General features: G+C 43.6%; 1 protein-coding gene and 1 pseudogene across 7 annotated transcripts in view; both read left to right on the top strand.

Annotated features, from left to right (window-relative positions):
- Positions 1-7076, top strand: part of LOC109907777 (calcium-responsive transactivator) — an 18574-nt gene extending 11498 nt beyond the window's left edge. For 3 of the 7 annotated variants that reach the window (XM_020505979.2, XM_020505976.2, XM_031793954.1), the window contains 6 exons: positions 519-692; positions 2146-2247; positions 2829-2921; positions 3165-3284; positions 3531-3720; positions 3875-7076. In XM_020505979.2, the coding sequence (XP_020361568.1) occupies positions 519-692; positions 2146-2247; positions 2829-2921; positions 3165-3284; positions 3531-3720; positions 3875-4001 (806 nt within the window). In that variant the 3' untranslated portion in view covers positions 4002-7076. The remainder of the gene's footprint in view (positions 1-518; positions 693-2145; positions 2248-2828; positions 2922-3164; positions 3285-3530; positions 3721-3874) is intronic. The other 4 variants (XM_020505980.2, XM_020505977.2, XM_020505978.2 and 1 more) reach the window with 3 other exon arrangements.
- Positions 5312-19132, top strand: LOC109906967 (mitochondrial ribosome-associated GTPase 2-like; annotated as a pseudogene).

Here is a 19132-nt window from a genome sequence, read left to right as displayed (position 1 = left end):
ATACACTTGAACTTCACACTCCAAAACCTCTGAAAGTCTGCATTGTCCTATGAACGACAAGAAGAACCAAACACATTCAGTTCATCAGACTGGTAGGCAGCCCCATCCTTCCTCTGGAGTCCAGTATTTGCTAGTCTATCCCCAGTCACCTCCCTGCTTCAGGCTCTCCTCTCTTCTCCTGACCTCTAACCCCTGACATGAAGCCATGCAGCCCGCACTCATCTGCCTGGTTGTCCATGTGTATTTATCTCTGTTTTATGAACTGACCCCTCTTTGGCTTCTTTTCCATTTCCTACAGAGCATTTTAAAGCCCCTCTCTTTCCCAGATTCTTTGAATATTTGAAGCAGACCCTCCCTTTCTGGCTACTCTCTGACTGTCATGACCCCTCCCTATTTTTTTCCTTCTTTTGATTCTGCCTGTTTCCGTTCCGGTTATGTATGTTGTTGATGACAATGATGAAGATGTTGACATTGTGTAAGATCTCTCCCCATAACGCCCCCCCCCACCCCCCTTTTAGTCTCCATGATGCACCAGCAGTCGGCTACACCTCATTACCCCTCAACCCAGACTGGTGGCGGACAGCAGCAGTACCAGGGTCAGCAGGCTGCTATGGGCATGTTGGGGCAGAGCGGACAAGGCAACAACATGATGAGCCAGAGGCCCATGGGGACCTACCGACCCACACAGCAAGGTAGGTGACCATGGGTCTCTGTCTTTCTCCAGGCTGCTGCGGTTTGGTTATGGGCTGCAGATGCACTGTGGTTTATATATGGAGGAAATGGCTGTGTGGTTCAGGGTGGAGATGATTTCTAGAGGAACTCCTGAAGATGTAGCAACTGCGGATGCAGACGACATGGACGTTGGATTGAAAGGTGGAGATGTTAATGGTTAGCAGGTGTTTAGGAGGTGTGAGCCTAAATAATAGACTATGATATTTATGGTGGATATAATCTGTCACGGATGCGCATACGTTACCATGGTATCGCAGGTGTGTAGCCTAGATCTCACCCATAGTAATGTCCTGCCTGTGACTTTAAGAGGCGGACTGAAGATTTATGGCTGTTGTAACTTGTAGTCCCAGTCTCTGTAAATCCCTTTACCCATGGTGTCAGTCAGCATGAGCCTCAAACTAGTCCTGAAACGTCCCCTTGTGTTTGGTGTGGGACGTGGACTAGGCATGTACCTCAAAGAGACTCGTCAGTCGCTCGTCTGTAGGATGTCTGAGAAAATGTCTCCAGGGAAACAGAGGCCACTTGCCCCGGGTTGTTTGTTGTGGCTTACCTTGGTCTTATCCCAGCTTGTCCAGGTACGATCACTAGATCTTGTCCACAAGGACTCTATTGTTCCAGTGTATAGTTCATCACTGACAAAATATATTTGTCAATGGGGAATTGAATCGTTTCCTTTTTCCATGAAAGATCATTTGTTCACTAGCTGTTGGCTGCTGTGATAATGGTCCTTTTTGCATTACGTTATTGGATCAATATTTTGTAGAATATTAATATTTAGCGAGACTGTGAGTTGCTGTCTTGCAGATACAGCGATATTTCTAGCAATACTTCTGGCAACGGAAATAAATATATTTGGTTTCTGGTTCAGTCGTTTGTGAAGGAATGGCATCTGGAGTTTCTGCACACCACCACCACAGCGTCTCCCATATGATTGGCCCTTCTGGGATTTCTAAAACCACTCTTATTGGTCCTTTCAGAAAGTCATATTTCATTTCATTCTCATAGGATTCTATAATTTTTCAGATCATGGTTTGGATAGGGCTCAACATTCTGAAATGAAAATGGATGCCAAAATGATGCATTTTCTTCCCATGATCAATTCACATTTCGGACAACTCCTCCTTCACAATAATTTATTCAGTTTAAATCTACTAATAGGACCTCTTGAACTTGAGTCATTGAACTACAAAAAAGCTTCTCATTATGTAATTAGCACCCATAAGACAGAACTTCTCTTTCTCTCTCACACACACACACACACACACACACACACACACACACACACACACACACACACTCCCCTCCAACTGCCAAAGCGCCCTGGTCCAGCCCCCTTTAGTCACCAACAACCAACACAGAGGCCCATTGGTCCGACCAGCTGATTAACCAATCCTGGTGTCGCCTGTCTTGCAGGATCGGCACCGCAGTACATGGGACAAGACGATTTCTACGGAGAGCAGTACGGACACACTCAGAGCTCCAGCGAGCCCATAAACCAGCAGTATTACTCTGATGGTAATCATTTAGAGCCTTGACCCTCACACACACAACCCCTCCAACACATACACACCTTTCAGACATCTCAATCACACACACGCATACATGCCATCTCGTCTCAGTGTCATCCCACTGCCCTGTCTTCAAGTTATACTGCAGCGCTGAACTCCATATTCCAATCCTCTGGCTTCTTGTCTTTCCTTTCCCTTCGTGTGGGAGTCTTTTGTACGGTGGATTTTTGTGGAAGGATTATGATTTTGTTGGCAAAGTGCTGAGTTTGGTCTTAGAACTGTTTCCTCCCGGTGTGCCTCTGTCAATAGTGTTCCCCTCTGGTGTGCGGAAATTGTAGATTTCCCATTTTTGAAAATCGTTTAGGGCAGCCAACTGATTCTAGCGTGTATTTGTGTGCTCTGTGTGTTTAAGTGTCCGAGGCACTGCAAATGTCTGTTTGTGCTCTTGTCAACTTATGGGTGCACATCTATGTATGTAAACTGTTTACAAACTGTGAAAGGACCAAGCTCTCTACTCTAAATGTGTGAGGAGCCACATTGTTTTTGGTAGATTGGTTTTTGGCATGTACTCATTCCTGCCCCCTCCAGGTCATGGGGAGTACTCCTACCAACAATCATCCTACGGTGAACAGGGCTATGAGAGGTCCTTTGATGAGTCCTCACAGCACTACTACGAAGGAGGTATGTTCCCAAAACACATAGACTCATGCCTAATAAGCATAAAGGTTGTGAACTTGTGATAGTATTGTAGGTGCTAGCTATGTGCCACTGTAGGCCCAATCTCAGACACGCCGAACTACAGTAAAATCTTGCGTAATTGTGTCAGATGCTCGATTACTATTAATGTTACATGCATCTATCCACGAGAGATTACAGTATGAAGTTAAGTCTTGAAGTAGTGAAATTGCTGCTCCTGATCCCCAGGCAACTCTCAGTACAGTCAGCAGCAGGCCCAGTACCAGCAGGGGTCAGGCCAGCAGCAGCCCTTCAGCCAACAACAGTACCCCTCACAGCAGGGCTACAGCGGACAGCCACAGGTCTATGGTAAGGAACACACACACACACACACACTTGCATGAATGCACAGACATACAGTGGCAGACACACAGACATACACATCCCTATGTTTTTCTACGGGAATATTGATGCTGCTGATAGTTGGGATTGTTGGGCTGGTTGGGAATTGAACATTCATATCAGGACATTTATTTTTTAAAGATGATGATTGTTTCACTGTTACAACCATCAGTGTGATTCAAGACTTGGTTGATTGACTGATTTGGTCTCCAGGTCCAGGTCAGGGTGCGCAGTCCCAGTACTCCCAGTACCAGCAGGGTCAGGGCCAGCAGTACAGCTCCTACCGCTCCCAGGCTTCCTCTGGGGCACAGACACAGAGGCCCTACGCCTACGAACAGGTACAACTACAGCTACCCCCAACCCCACGTTTTGAGGAGGACCGTACTGTCCAACAAAACATTGGGTAAATTGGGCAACTCACACCGCAAATGACCACAGTGGCGATGCCCATGGGTTGCTTTGAATCATGAGAAAGTATTCATGAACAAAAGTATTCCCCATCTCATGCTGACCTGACATGCCTAAAGATGTTTATTTTCTAACTCCCTCTCTTTTAGGGTCAATACGGAAACTACCAGCAATAAGGCACCACCTCCTGGGCAAACTGGTGGACAAGTTAGGCAAGGGAACAGTTCTGTGAATAACCCCCAACAGTCGTGTGTAAACCAGTCTCTGAGTAAATGAGTTAGATTTATCTCTGAATCATTTTAGTTTGCTGAGACACGGATTAGCAGACTAGACTAAGTCAGATTCATGTTCTGCTGGTTCACTATTTTACAGCTGTACAGCTGAAGTACAGCTGAAGTACAGCTGAACTGGTTCAGGAGATCCTGCATGAAACACCTTTCATCTCTGCTTTCTCTTCTTTTGCTCACCCTATGAGATGATTTGAATTATTGGGGTATCTGGTAACAAATCGGGGAACCCTCAATAGCATTATTATAAGCTATATTATAAGCCTCATAAGCGTTGAAAAGACTCATATGTTTAATTCGAACCTTGCCTTTAAATGTCTTCCTTTTTTTGGTCTCTGTCCTCGCTATCAACCTCCGTCTGGTTCTCTCACCCTACTTTTCTGTCTGTCTTTCACAGGGTGCACAATACAAGTGCTGTCCTCTGTCGAAGATTGCAATTTAAAATGTGCCCTGGTCACAAAAAGAACGTTTGGTCATACATTCAGCATCTTTTATTCAGTGTAAAGCTTAACTTGATTAAGGTGAAAATGGGACTTGTCAGTAGTGTTCAACCTGAAGTGTTCAGGTTGTGTTTGAAACTGTGAAGTTGTGTAGATCGGCGTGTGGTGTTACCGACTGTTCAGTGTTACCAATCTGTCTGTGTATGAAGAACAAATGTTTGAGTAAGGTTATAGGCACAATAGATGGTAGATTGACAAGAGAGTGCAACTATCAACAACCATCATAATATTACAACTAATATGGACAATTCATTTCCATGATCGATCCTTTTTGTTCATTCTTTACTTTTGTCTGATTGCATTTTTTTTTAACTAAGCTTTTTTTTTATTAAGAAAAATGATTTGTAGATTTTTATATGTTGGGACTTTTTCCATTTACACTGAACAAAAATATAAACGCAACATGCAACAATTTCAAAGATTTTCATGAGTTACAGTTCCAATAAGGAACAGTCCATTGAAATGAATTCATTAGGCCCTAGTCTATGGATTTCACATTACTGGGAATACAGATATGATTATTTTGGTCACAGATAACTTTGAAAAAAAGGGAGGGGCGTGGATCAATTATGTTCATTGTTCATAGCGTATGCCTGCCCATACCATAATCCCACCGCCACCATGGGGCACTCTGTTCACGATGCTGCCATCAGCAAACTGCTTGCTTACACGAACCCATTCACGTTATCTGTCATCAGCCCTGTACAGTTGAAACCAGGATTCATCCATCAAGAGCACACTTCTCCAGTGTGCCAGTGGCCATCAAAAGGTGAGCATTTGCCCACCGAAGCCGGTTAAGATGCCGAAATGTAGTCAGATCAAGACCCAGGTGAGGACGTTGAGTACGCTAATGAGCTTCTCTGAGACCGTTTCTGACCGTTTGTGCGGACATTCTTTGGGTGTGCAAACCCACAGTCCGGGATGAAGCCGGATGTGGAGGTCCTGGGCTGGGGTGGTTACATGTGGTCTGCGGTTGAGAGGCCAGTTGGACGTACTGCCAAATTCTCTAAAACGATGTTGGAGGCGGCTTATGGTAGAGAAATTAACTTTCAACTCTGCAAACAGCTCTGGTGGACATTCCTGTAGTCAGCATGCCAATTGCACGCTCTCTCAACTTGAGACATCTGTTGCATTGTGTTGTGTGACAACTGCACAATTTAGTGGCCTTTTATTGTCCCCACCACAAGGTGCACCTGTGTAATGATCATGCTGTTTAATCAGCTTCTTAATATGCCACACCTGTCAGATGGATGGATTATCTTGGCAAATGAGAAATGCTCACTAACAGAGATGTAAAAACGTGTGCACAAAATTTGAGCTTTTTGTGTGTATGGAACATTTCTGGGATCTTTTATTTCAGCTCATGAAACATGGGACCAACATTTTACATGTTGCGTTTAAATTTTTGTTCAGTATATTTATTTATAAATGTACAATTTCTTTTATCAGATGTTTTAATTTGTCTATGTCTCATTCTCTGTTATGCACATTTACTTATCATAGTTGTTTCTAAGAAATGATTTCCAAACAGCCAAAGTAAAGTAACACACAGGGAGAGGATTTTAGAATGTTTTTAACAATCCGCACAACACCTTTTTCAATACGTGCAATACAGTCAGTCACTGGAGCAGAGGATGAGACTATCATTAGGCTTGATAATGGACTTTAATGACTTTCTGTGTGCTACCACACACTATAGCCTATTAGGGTACAAAAATGAAAAGTCTTAGCCTTCTATCTAGTTGAGTACATAATCCAAAGTATTTTTCTTTTGCCAATTGTGTTTGGGGTTTGCTTCAACTGTCTTAACCCATATAGAGGGATGTTTTGTAATGTATTACATTCTAACCAATGTGATGAAGTCTTAGGCTATGTGTGTGAGTGCATATGGCATACATGTTTGGTGTATGTCATATTTTACAGAAACAAAACAAGTTTGCCATTTGTCTTATTCAATGTATTTTATTCAAAGTGATCCTAGATCAAGTGTTGGTTGGTAAGTCCTTAGGAGTGTTATAGAAGACAAGTTTGTCCCACAAACACACTTGCCTTATAATTTCTATGACAATGTACAATATGTAAAGATATGTTGTGGTTGTCTTTATTTACCTCAAACGATTTGATCATTTTATGAAAATCATGGTTTGGTTTGTTGTATAGGTATATCCCCTGTAATAATCCTAGTAATGTCAGACTGGAACTTTAATATAAAATGCTGAAAAGGGGACAGCAAAACTCATTATACTTGCCAATAAAGTGGGATATGTTTTATGTTGTCAATAAAGTGGGATATCTGAGGTACCTGGCTGTCAAACAGCTCAATAACTGTATGTTAACTCAACTCTACAGTGACAATCATAGGCTTCTTTAGACTGCATAATATATAATTGTATTAATTTCCTGTGAATTGGATATGTACTGTTTTGCTTATAATGCAATACATTGCGTGTGTGTGACAGAATAAAGGGTTTGTTTGTGCATAACCACATATGAATGTTTAATCGATTGCTCACCTTCGTCTTTTGTTACGGTTTAATATGTAAAATAAATTTACTTCCACCTTGTTTTGTGTCTGTCTTGTATGAAGCAATGTTCCATTACACGACCCATGCTTTGACTTTACATGCTTTTTGAACCTCGGTGCTACCGTAGCTAGCTCGCAGCATGCAGCTGAAGAGAAGTTGTTGTTCCAAACAATTAGCATTGGTATAAAAGCTTCATGTTTGTTTAGCGTTGTTAGATTGCGAGGTTTTGTAAAATATTTAGAGATAGATGGACATTTTGTTTGGCCGATTTCATTAGTAGGCTTGTCGAAAGTGACTTGTCTAGCTAACGAGCTACGTTAGCTAGCTAACTAACACATTATCCTGCTATAGTAACGTTACTGTTAGCTAGTTGACGAGGTCAGGGCGACACTTCTGGCTGTCTCCCTTTGACATGACATTCATTATTTTGCAATGTTAACTATATTGTCAAAGGTTCAGAGCCGAAGATGGCTTGTCCAAGAGATAAGCCGAATATTTGCACACGTTTGCTTTAGGAACGAGGTGAAGGGCAGCTGGTTGACGGGGCTCAGAAGCCACTTGGCAGCACAGAGGAAAACAACTGGAATCAGGAAAGTCACCACGTCCTGTGCACAAATCTCAAAAAGAAATAACTGTCAGAAAAAAGATGGTATGTTTTAACGTGATAAAGCTAACTAGCTCGATTAGCTACCCCCTGTCCTCGACCCACTAAGAAAAGTTAGCCATGCACTGCACACCATGGTTGTTTACATTGCCAAGTTATGTGCTTTCGGGAAGTATTCAGACTCCTTGACCACATTTTGTTACGTTATAGCCTTATTCTAAAATTGATTAAATAAAAAAATGTCCTCATCAATCTACAAACAATACCCCATAATGACAACAGGTTTTTATTTTATTTTTGCGATTGTATTACAAAAAAACACAAAAAAACTATTTATGTAAGTATTCAGACCCTTTGCTATGAGACTCGAAATTCATCTCAGGTACATCCTGTTACCATTGATCATCCTTCAGATGTTTGTATAACTTGATTTGAGTCCATCTGTGGTAAGTAAATTAAATTGATTGGACATGATTTGGAAAGTCACACACCTGTCTATATAATGTCCCACAGTTGACAGTGCATGTCAGAGCAAAAACCAAGCCATGAGGTCCAAGTAATTGTCCTTAGAGCTCTGAGACAGGATTGTCTCGAGACACAGATCGGGGAAGGGTACCAAAACATTGCTGCAGCATTGATGTTCCCCAAGAACACAGTGGCCTTCATCATTCTTAAATGGGGAAAGTTTGGAACCACTAGCTGCCCAGAGCTAGCTGCCCAGCCAAACTGAGCAATTGGGGGAGAAGAGCCGAACACGATGGTCACTCTGACAGAGGTCTAGAGTTCCTCTGTGGAGATGGGAGAACCTTCCAGAAGGACAACCATGTCTGCAGCACTCCATCAAGCAGGCCTTTATTGTAGAGTGGCCAGACAGAAGCCACTCCTCAGTAAAAGGCACATGACAGCCCACTTGGTGTTTGCCAAAAGGCACCTAAAAGACTCTCAGACCATGAGAAACAAGATTCTCTTGTCTGATGAAACCAAGATTGAACTCTTTGGCCTGAATGCCAAGCATCATGCCTGGAGGAAACCTGGCACCATCCCTATGGGGAAGCATGGTGGTGGCAGCATCATGCTGTGGGGATGTTTTTCAGCGCCAGGGACTGGGAGAATAGTCAGGATCGAGGGAAAGATGAATGGAGCAAAGTGCAGAGAGATCGTTGATGAAACCCTGCTAAAGACCTCAGACTGGGGCGAAGGTTCACCTTCCAATAGGACAACGACCCTAAGCGCACACAGCCAAGACAACGCAGGAGTTGCTTCTTGACAAGTCTCTGAATGTCCTTGAGTGGCCCGATCGAACATCTCGAGAGATACTTGAAAATAGTTGTGCAGCCACACTCCCCATCCAACCTGACAGAGCTTGAGAGGATCTGCAGAAAATAATAGGAGAAACTCCCCAAATACAGGTGTGCCAAGCTTGTAGCGTCATACCCAAGATCGCTGGCAAAGGTGCTTCAATAAACTACAGAGTAAAGGGTCTGAATACTTACAGTACCAGTCAAAAGTTTGGACACACCTACTCATTCAAGGGTTTTTCTTTATCTTTACTATTGTCTACATTGTAGAATAATAGTGAAGACATCAAAAGGAAATGAACATGAAATAACACATGGGATCATTTAGTAACTAAAAAAGTGTTAAAAAAAATGAAAATATATTTTACATTCTTCAAAGTAGCCACCCTTTGTCTTGATGACAGCTTTGCACACTCTTGGCATTCTCTCATCCAGTTTCACCTGGAATGCTTTTCCAACAGTCTTGAAGGAGTTCCAACATATACTGTGCACTTGTTGGCTGCTTTTCCTTCACTCTGAGGTCCAAACCATTTCAACTGGGTTGAGGTCAGGGGATTGTGGAGGCCAGGTCATCTGATGCAGCACTCCATCACTCCTTATTGGTCAAATAGCCCTTACACAGCCTGGAGGTGTGAACATATGATAGTCTCACTAAGTGCAAACCAGATGGGATGGTGTATCGCTGCAGAATGCTGTGATAACCAAGCTGGTTAAGTGTGCCTTGAATTCTTAATAAATCACAGAAAGTGTCACCAGCACAAAAAAACACACACCTCCTCCTCCATGCTTCATGGTGGGGACCACACATGCGGAGATCATCCGTTCCGACTCTGTGTCTTACAAAGACACTGCGGTTGGAACCAAAAATCTAATTTGGACTCATCAGACTAAAAGACAGATTTCTACTGATCTAATGTATATTGCTCTGGTTTCTTGGCTCAAACAAGTCTCTTCTTGTCATTGGTGCCCTTTAGTAGTGGTTTCTTTGCAGCAATTTAACTTAACTGCCCTTAACCAACACAAAAACATCCTATGGCGTTCTGCATTAGCATCGAACAGCCCCCGTGATATGCAGCTGTTCAGGGAAGCTAGAAACCATTATACACAGGCAGTTAGAAAAGCCAAGGCTAGCTTTTTCAAGCTGAAATTTGCTTCCTGCAACACTAACTCAAAAAAGTTCTGGGACACTGTAAAGTCCATGGAGAATAAGAACACCTCCTCCCAGCTGCCCACTGCACTGAAGATAGGAAACACTGTCAGCACTGATAAATCCACCATAATTGAGAATTTCAATAAGCATTTTTTCCACCTGGCTACTCCTACCCCGCTCAACAGCACTGCACCCCCCACAGCAACTCGCCCAAGCCTTCCCCAGTTCTCCTTCTCCCAAATCCGTTCAGCTGATGTTCTGAATGAGCTGCAAAATCTGGACCCCTACAAATCAGCCAGGCTAGACAATCTGGACCCTTTCTTTCTAAAATTATCTGCCGAAATTGTTGCCACCCCTATTACTAGCCTGTTCAACCTCTCTTTCGTGTCGTCTGAGATTCCCAAAGATTGGAAAGCAGCTGCGGTCATCCCGCTCTTCAAAGGGGGGGACACTCTTGACCCAAACTGCTACAGACCTATATCTATCCTACCATGCCTTTCTAAGGTCTTCGAAAGCCAAGTCAACAAACAGATTACCGACCATTTCGAATCTCACCATACCTTCTCTGCTATGCAATCTGGTTTCAGAGCTGGTCATGGGTGCACCTCAGCCACGCTCAAGGTCCTAAATGATATCGATAAGAAACATTACTGTGCAGCCGTATTCATTCATCTGGCCAAGGCTTTCGACTCTGTCAATCACCACATCCTCATCGGCAGACTCGACAGCCTTGGTTTCTCAAATGATTGCCTCGCCTGGTTCACCAACTACTTCTCTGATAGAGTTCAGTGTGTCAAATCGGAGGGTCTGCTGTCCAGATCTCTGGCAGTCTCTATGGGGGTGCCACAGGGTTCAATTCTTGGACCGACTCTCTTCTCTGTATACATCAATGAGGTCGCTCTTGCTGCTGGTGAGTCTCTGATCCACCTCTACGCAGACGACACCATTCTGTATACTTCTGGCCCTTCTTTGGACACTGTGTTAGCAACCCTCCAGGCAAGCTTCAATGCCATACAACTCTCCTTCCGTGGCCTCCAATTGCTCTTAAATACAAGTAAAACTAAATGCATGCTCTTCATCCGATCGCTACCTGCACCTACCCGCCTGTCCGACATCACTACTCTGGACGGCTCTGACTTAGAATACGTGGACAACTACAAATACTTAGGTGTCTGGTTAGACTCTAAACTCTCCTTCCAGACCCATATCAAACATCTCCAATCCAAAGTTAAATCTAGAATTGGCTTCCTATTTCGCAACAAAGCATCCTTCACTCATGCTGCCAAACATACCCTTGTAAAACTGACCATCCTACCAATCCTCGACTTTGGCGATGTCATTTACAAAATAGCCTCCAATACCCTACTCAACAAATTGGATGCTGTCTATCACAGTGCAATCCGTTTTGTCACCAAAGCCCCATATACTACCCACCATTGCGACCTGTACGCTCTCGTTGGCTGGCCCTCGCTTCATACTCGTCGCCAAACCCACTGGCTCCATGTCATCTACAAGACCCTGCTAGGTAAAGTCCCCCCTTATCTCAGCTTGCTGGTCACCATAGCATCTCCCACCTGTAGCACACGCTCCAGCAGGTATATCTCTAGTCACCCCCAAAACCGATTCTTTCTTTGGCCGCCTCTCCTTCCAGTTCTCTGCTGCCAATGACTGGAACGAACTACAAAAATCTCTGAAACTGGAAACACTTATCTCCCTCACTAGCTTTAAGCACCAACTGTCAGAGCAGCTCACAGATTACTGCACCTGTACATAGCCCACCTATAATTTAGCCCAAACAACTACCTCTTTCCCAACTGTATTTTATTTATTTATTTATTTTGCTCCTTTGCACCCCATTATTTTTATTTCTACTTTGCATATTCTTCCATTGCAAATCTACCATTCCAGTGTTTTACTTACTATATTGTATTTACTTTGCCACCATGGCCTTTTTTTGCCTTTACCTCCCTTCTCACCTCATTTGCTCACATCGTATTTAGACTTGTTTATACTGTATTATTGACTGTATGTTTGTTTTACTCCATGTGTAACTCTGTGTCGTTGTATGTGTTGAACTGCTTTGCTTTATCTTGGCCAGGTCGCAACTTGCCTACCTGGTTAAATAAAGGTGAAATAAAAAAAAAAATTTGACCTTGAAAGCCTGATTTCATGCAGTCTCTTCTGAACAGTTGATGTTGTGATGTATCTGTTACTTGAACTCTGTGAAGCATTTATTTGGGCTGCAGTCAGAGGCTGGTAACTAATGAAATTATCCTCTACAGCAGAGGTAACTCTGGGTCTTCCTTTCATGTGGCGGTTCTCGTGAGAGCCAATTTCTTCATAGTTCTTGATGGTTTTTGAGACTGCACTTGAAGGAACTTTTCACTTGACTTAGCTTCATGTAATGATGGACTCGTTTCTCTTTGATTATTTGAGTTGTTCTTGCCATAATATGGACTTGGTCTTTTACCAAATAAGGCTATCTTCTGTATACCCACTACCTTGTCACAACACAACTGATTGGCTGAAACGCATTATGAAGGAAATAAATTCCACAAATTAACTTTAAAGAAGGCACACCTGTTAATTTTTATTTTATTTTATTTATTTTTATTTCACCTTTATTTAACCAGGTAGGCTAGTTGAGAACAAGTTCTCATTTGCAACTGCGACCTGGCCAAGATAAAGCATAGCAGTGTGAGCAGACAACAAAGAGTTACACATGGAGTAAACAATTAACAAGTCAATAACACAGTAGAAAACAAAGGGGAGTCTATATACAATGTGTGCAAAAGGCATGAGGAGGTAGGCAAATAATTACAATTTTGCAGATTAACACTGGAGTGATGAATGATCAGATGGTCATGTACAGGTAGAGATATTGGTGTGCAAAAGAGCAGAAAAGTAAATAAATAAAAACAGTATGGGCTATTTACCAATAGACTATGTACAGCTGCAGCGATCGTTTAGCTGCTCAGATAGCTGATGTTTGAAGTTGGTGAGGGAGATAAAAGTCTCCAACTTCAGCGATTTTTGCAATTCGTTCCAGTCACAGGCAGCAGAGTACTGGAACGAAAGGCGGCCGAATGAGGTGTTGGCTTTAGGGATGATCAGTGAGATACACCTGCTGGAGCGCGTGCTACGGATGGGTGTTGCCATCGTGACCAGTGAGCTGAGATAAGGCGGAGCTTTACCTAGCATGGACTTGTAGATGACCTGGAGCCAGTGGGTCTGGCGACGAATATGTAGCGAGGGCCAGCCGACTAGAGCATACAAGTCGCAGTGGTGGGTGGTATAAGGTGCTTTAGTGACAAAACGGATGGCACTGTGATAAACTGCATCCAGTTTGCTGAGTAGAGTGTTGGAAGCCATTTTGTAGATGACATCGCCGAAGTCGAGGATCGGTAGGATAGTCAGTTTTACTAGGGTAAGCTTGGCGGGGTGAGTGAAGGAGGCTTTGTTGCGGAATAGAAAGCCGACTCTTGATTTGATTTTCGATTGGAGATGTTTGATATGAGTCTGGAAGGAGAGTTTGCAGTCTAGCCAGACACCTAGGTACTTATAGACGTCCACATATTCTAGGTCGGAACCATCCAGGGTGGTGATGCTAGTCGGGCATGCGGGTGCAGGCAGCGACCGGTTGAAAAGCATGCATTTGGTTTTACTAGCGTTTAAGAGCAGTTGGAGGCCACGGAAGGAGTGTTGTATGGCATTGAAGCTTGTTTGGAGGTTAGATAGCACAGTGTCCAAAGACGGGCCGAAAGTATATAGAATGGTGTCGTCTGCGTAGAGGTGGATCAGGGAATCGCCCGCAGCAAGAGCAACATCATTGATATACACAGAGAAAAGAGTCGGCCCGAGAATTGAACACTGTGGCACCCCCATAGAGACTGCCAGAGGACCAGACAGCATGCCCTCCGATTTGACGCACTGAACTCTGTCTGCAAAGTAATTGGTGAACCAGGCAAGGCAGTCATCCGAAAAACCGAGGCTCCTGAGTCTGCCGATAAGAATATGGTGATTGACAGAGTCGAAAGCCTTGGCAAGGTCGATGAAGACGGCTGCACAGTACTGTCTTTTATCGATGGCGGTTATGATATCGTTGAGTACCTTGAGTGTGGCTGAGGTGCACCCATGACCGGCTCGGAAACCAGATTGCACAGCGGAGAAGGTACGGTGGGATTCGAGATGGTCAGTGACCTGTTTGTTGACTTGGCTTTCGAAGACCTTAGATAGGCAGGGCAGGATGGATATAGGTCTGTAACAGTTTGGGTCCAGGGTGTCTCCCCCTTTGAAGAGGGGGATGACTGCGGCAGCTTTCCAATCCTTGGGGATCTCAGACGATATGAAAGAGAGGTTGAACAGGCTGGTAATAGGGGTTGCGACAATGGTGGCAGATAGTTTCAGAAATAGAGGGTCCAGATTGTCAAGCCCAGCTGATTTGTACGGGTCCAGGTTTTGCAGCTCTTTCAAAACATCTGCTATCTGGATTTGGTTAAAGGAGAACCTGGAGAGGCTTGGGCGAGGAGCTGCGCGGGGGGGCGGAGCTGTTGGCCGAGGTTGAAGTAGCCAGGCGGAAGGCATGGCCAGCCGTTGAGAAATGCTTATTGAAGTTTTCGATAATCATGGATTTATCAGTGGTGACCGTGTTACCTAGCCTCAGTGCAGTGGGCAGCTGGGAGGAGGTGCTCTTGTTCTCCATGGACTTCACGGTGTCCCAGAACTTTTTGGAGTTGGAGCTACAGGATGCAAACTTCTGCCTGAAGAAGCTGGCCTTAGCTTTCCTGACTGACTGCGTGTATTGGTTCCGGACTTCCCTGAACAGTTGCATATCACGGGGACTATTCGATGCTATTGCAGTCCGCCACAGGATGTTTTTGTGCTGGTCGAGGGCAGTCAGGTCTGGGGTGAACCAAGGGCTGTATCTGTTCTTAGTTCTGCATTTTTTGAACGGAGCATGCTTATCTAAAATGGTGAGGAAGTTACTTTTAAAGAATGACCAGGCATCCTCAACTGACGGGATGAGGCATGCATTCCAGGTGAAGCTGGTTGAGAGAATGCCAAAAGTGTGCAAAGCTGTCATCAAGGAAATGGGTGGCTACGTTGAAGAATATTTTGATTTGTTTAACACTTTTTTGGTTACTACATGATTCCATATGTGTTATTTCATATTTTTGATACTGTCACTATTATTCTACAATGTAGAAAATCGTTAAAGAAATAAATAAAATGGAATGGATAGGTGTCTCCAAACTTTTGGCTGGTACTGCATGTAAATGTCATATTTCAGTGTTTTATTTTTATTAAGTTTGCTACAATTTCTAAAAACCTGTTTTTGCTCTATCGTTATGGGGTATTGTGTGTAGGAAAATCTATTTTATTTGTTTTAGAATAAGGCTATAACGTAACAAAATGTGAAAAAAAGTATACTTTCCGAATATACTATAGCTAGATAGCTTACAATGCCTATCCACTAGTTTTACTGCACTTTGGGGAATTCTGGACAGGGCTTACTTGTTTCTTCATGCATTCAAATCAGTGTTCATTTTTGCATTATTTAAAAAATATGTATTCTCGTCTTATTCATTTTGACTAAAATATCATTGTCTTAGTTGCATTCTTGTCATTTGAATAATGATTTGGTCTATTTACTTTCAGAATGAGAAACAGTGGGCCATTTATGTCAACTAAATGCCCTTTCATTTTAGTCACATCACATTTGTATTGCCTCATTAACCTATAGTAAACATAAATCACTGTCTTCCATGTGCACAAACATACATAGACTTGTCCTACCAACATATTCTTCTGCATAACATCCAATTCTCTTGCCAACAGTAGAAATATGACAAACATACACTACCGGTCAAAAATTTTAGAACACCTACTCATTCAAGGGTTTTCTTTGATTTTGACTATTTTCCACATACGTAGAATAATAGTGAAGACATCAGAACTATGAATTAACACATATGGAATCATGTAGTAACCAAAAAAGTGTTAAACAAATCAAAATATACTTTATATTTCAGATTCTTCAAATAGCCACCCCTTTACCTTGATGACAGCTTTGAACACTCTTGGCAAGGGCCGTGATATGCTTTATGAATGTAAAATGTGGCCCACAAATGCGTGATAGAAAGAAAAAAAGTGAGTGCTGGTATTATGGGCAATATCTTTTGAACGGTAATGCCTAGAATCAAGCCGTTTTCTCTGAGGAATAGAGGGAAACTTGGCTAGTATGTTAATTACAGAACCTGTCTATGAAATGCAGTGGGAAAAGTGTGAGGGTTGAGTGAGACTACAAATTCAAAAGCGTTCCTATACTCAAGGGAGAGAAAAACATAGCTAGTTGACTGTTGTTTTACTATTAAACTTAATGCTGCTGCTGCTTTTAAAAATTTAGTTAAGCAGCTTGTGTTTCTTAACCAGGCAAAGGGTATCTAACTAGAAGGCTGGTGGTGACTGGTTAGTTACGTTGAATATGTGTATGATTGGAGGCGGAGCGGAGCCTATCAGCCTGTCTGACCACCCACACTCATCGCTTGCTCCCCCGCAGCTCACAAGCTGATGTAGGCTAGGCTGGTCCTTCACACTGCTTAACAGAACTGCGCTGTGATTCTGTGCTGCCAATATTAATTGTGCTTATCACTCAAAGCTCTTAATCTCTCCAAAAACTCTTGTCCAGTCCATTTAGTAGTGAGATTTTAGTCACAGATAATTTAATTTTGTCTCATTTTAGTCAACTGAAATATATTTGTTTCTGGGTCTATTTAGTCATTTATAGTCTCGTCAATTGCCATTGAAAATAGGTGTGTGATTAATATTTGAGTCACTATTATTGTTGACGAAGTGAACACTGACTCAAATTGTAAGGGATCTCGTCCTCCTCTTTTGAGGAGGAGAAGCGAGAAGGATCGAAGGACCAAAACGCAGCGTGGTAAGTGTCCATAATGTTTATTTTAAAACATAAACTGAACACTACGAAATACAAAACAATAAACGTGAAAATGAACGAAACAGTCCCGTGTGGCGACAAACACTGACACGGAAGACAAACACCCACAACCCAAAAGTGAAACCCAGGCTACCTAAGTATGATTCTCAATCAGGGACAACAATTGACAGCTGCCTCTAATTGAGAACCATACTAGGCCGAACTCAAAAACCAACATAGAAAAACAAACATAGACTGCCCACCCAACTCACGCCCTGACCATACTAAAACAAAGATATAATAACAACTAAGGTCAGAACGTGACACAAATAAGGATAAGGAAATATTGATTAGACTATAAGATGTGACAATGATATTAGCTTAGTTACGTTTTCAAGAGGGTGCAAGTGGGATATGATTTTAGAATGCAGGTAGATATCTTTGAGCTCTCACTCTGTTTAGACTCGCCACTTTGTGGACCACCGCAATGTGAAGGTACTGACTGGAGCAGGTGGGAAAGGGGCCTGCACCTTTCATAGTGAGCCCTGGAAAGAGTGGGGTGGACCGGACGGAGGGAATGGAGGAGATGGTGGGAACATCATCAAAAGTGGGTGAGAGACACTGTCACTCTCAACAGTGTTGCACTTTTCTCAAACCGGCCTGGTTTATACATTGTTTTAAAAAAGTCTTGATCTTCTGAGAAGCTTTCGTTCACCTCTTCAGATCAACGCTGTGGAGAAAGGTTTCGGATGCTTACATCAAGTCCTATTTCCGTCTATCTGCTACTTGCGTGACTCCAGACGAACGACAGGTGAAATCCCTGGCGCAGGTCACCCCCGTTTACAAAGGAGGTGATGGCGACTCAGGAGGCTGTAAGAACTGCAACGGACGCAACGCCAGCACAATCTACATCGCTGTGAGTTAGTGCCCATGGCTACGGCCGGGGTGTTGCTTTGAATTAGGGGCTCGTGTATGAACGTAGATTTGAATGACTTTCATTTTGTGATGTAATTACTAAGTGAATACCAAATACCGAAATGCTGACTGTATAATAAAGTGAAGGCCAAACTGAATGTTGTGTGTGGTGTTTTGGAACCATGCAGGTGCCAGTGGGCACGGTGGTGAGGGAGCAGGGGAGACTATGGCAGACCTCTCCCAGCATAGCCAGGAGTACGTGGCTGTGTTTGGAGTGGCTGGGGGGGAAAGAGGAACTGCGCTTCCTGTCCAATGAGAACCGTGCCCCAATGACGGCCACCCCGGGAGAGAGAGGCCAGGAGAGTTGTCCTCCAGCTGGAGCTGCGTACCATGGCTGGACTGGTGAGACATGGGAGTGGGGCTCACTCTCCTCTGACTAGGTCTATGTTATTATAATGTGGGCTGGTTAATTTTGTGGACGTATAAATGGAATGTGACTTGATCCCACAAAAATGTATAACATTTTCTTAGATTTACATGTTGGTGTGTGTTTTTCCACTTCAGGTTGGGTTTCCCAATGCAGGGAAGTCTTCTCTTCTATGGGCCATCTCCAATGCCAGGCCTGCTGTGGCTGCCTACCCCTTCACAACCCTCAACCCCCACGTGGGAATTGTTAAGTACAGGGACCATGAGCAAGTGGCAGGTAATGGAGTTTGTCTTACTGTTATATATTATGTTAGGCACAAAGGTTGATCATGCAGTTTACCACCCCTCCCTTTCCCAATATCTGGTGGCTGACTTCCCTGGTATCATACATGGGGTCCATCTGAACCGAGGTCTGGGGATCTTCTTCCTGCGCCACGTTGAGCGCTGTCGCTTCCTGCTCTTTGTCCTGCACCTGTCCTCCCCAGAACCCTGGACCCAGCTCCAGCACCTGCGTTTCGAGCTGGACCAGTACGAGCCGGACTCTCCCACTGGCCCCACGTTATCGTGGCCAACAAAATGGACCTGCCTGGGGCTCGGGGGAAAATGGATGCCCTCAGGGGCCACATGGCCCAAAGGGTGATCCCTGTGTCAGCCCTCACAGGCCAGAACACAGAGGAGCTGATAATCCACCTCAGGGAGCTGTATGATGTCTACCTGCAGACCCAGGGACAGGGCAGTGGGGAGGAAAAGCCCACCAGGTTGTAG

This window comes from Oncorhynchus kisutch, linkage group LG17 (genome assembly GCF_002021735.2).
Source record: "Oncorhynchus kisutch isolate 150728-3 linkage group LG17, Okis_V2, whole genome shotgun sequence".
Taxonomy (NCBI): Eukaryota; Metazoa; Chordata; class Actinopteri; order Salmoniformes; family Salmonidae; genus Oncorhynchus; species Oncorhynchus kisutch.
The sequence above is the reverse complement of the archived record's forward strand: the minus strand, read 5'-3'. Positions and strand labels throughout refer to the sequence as shown.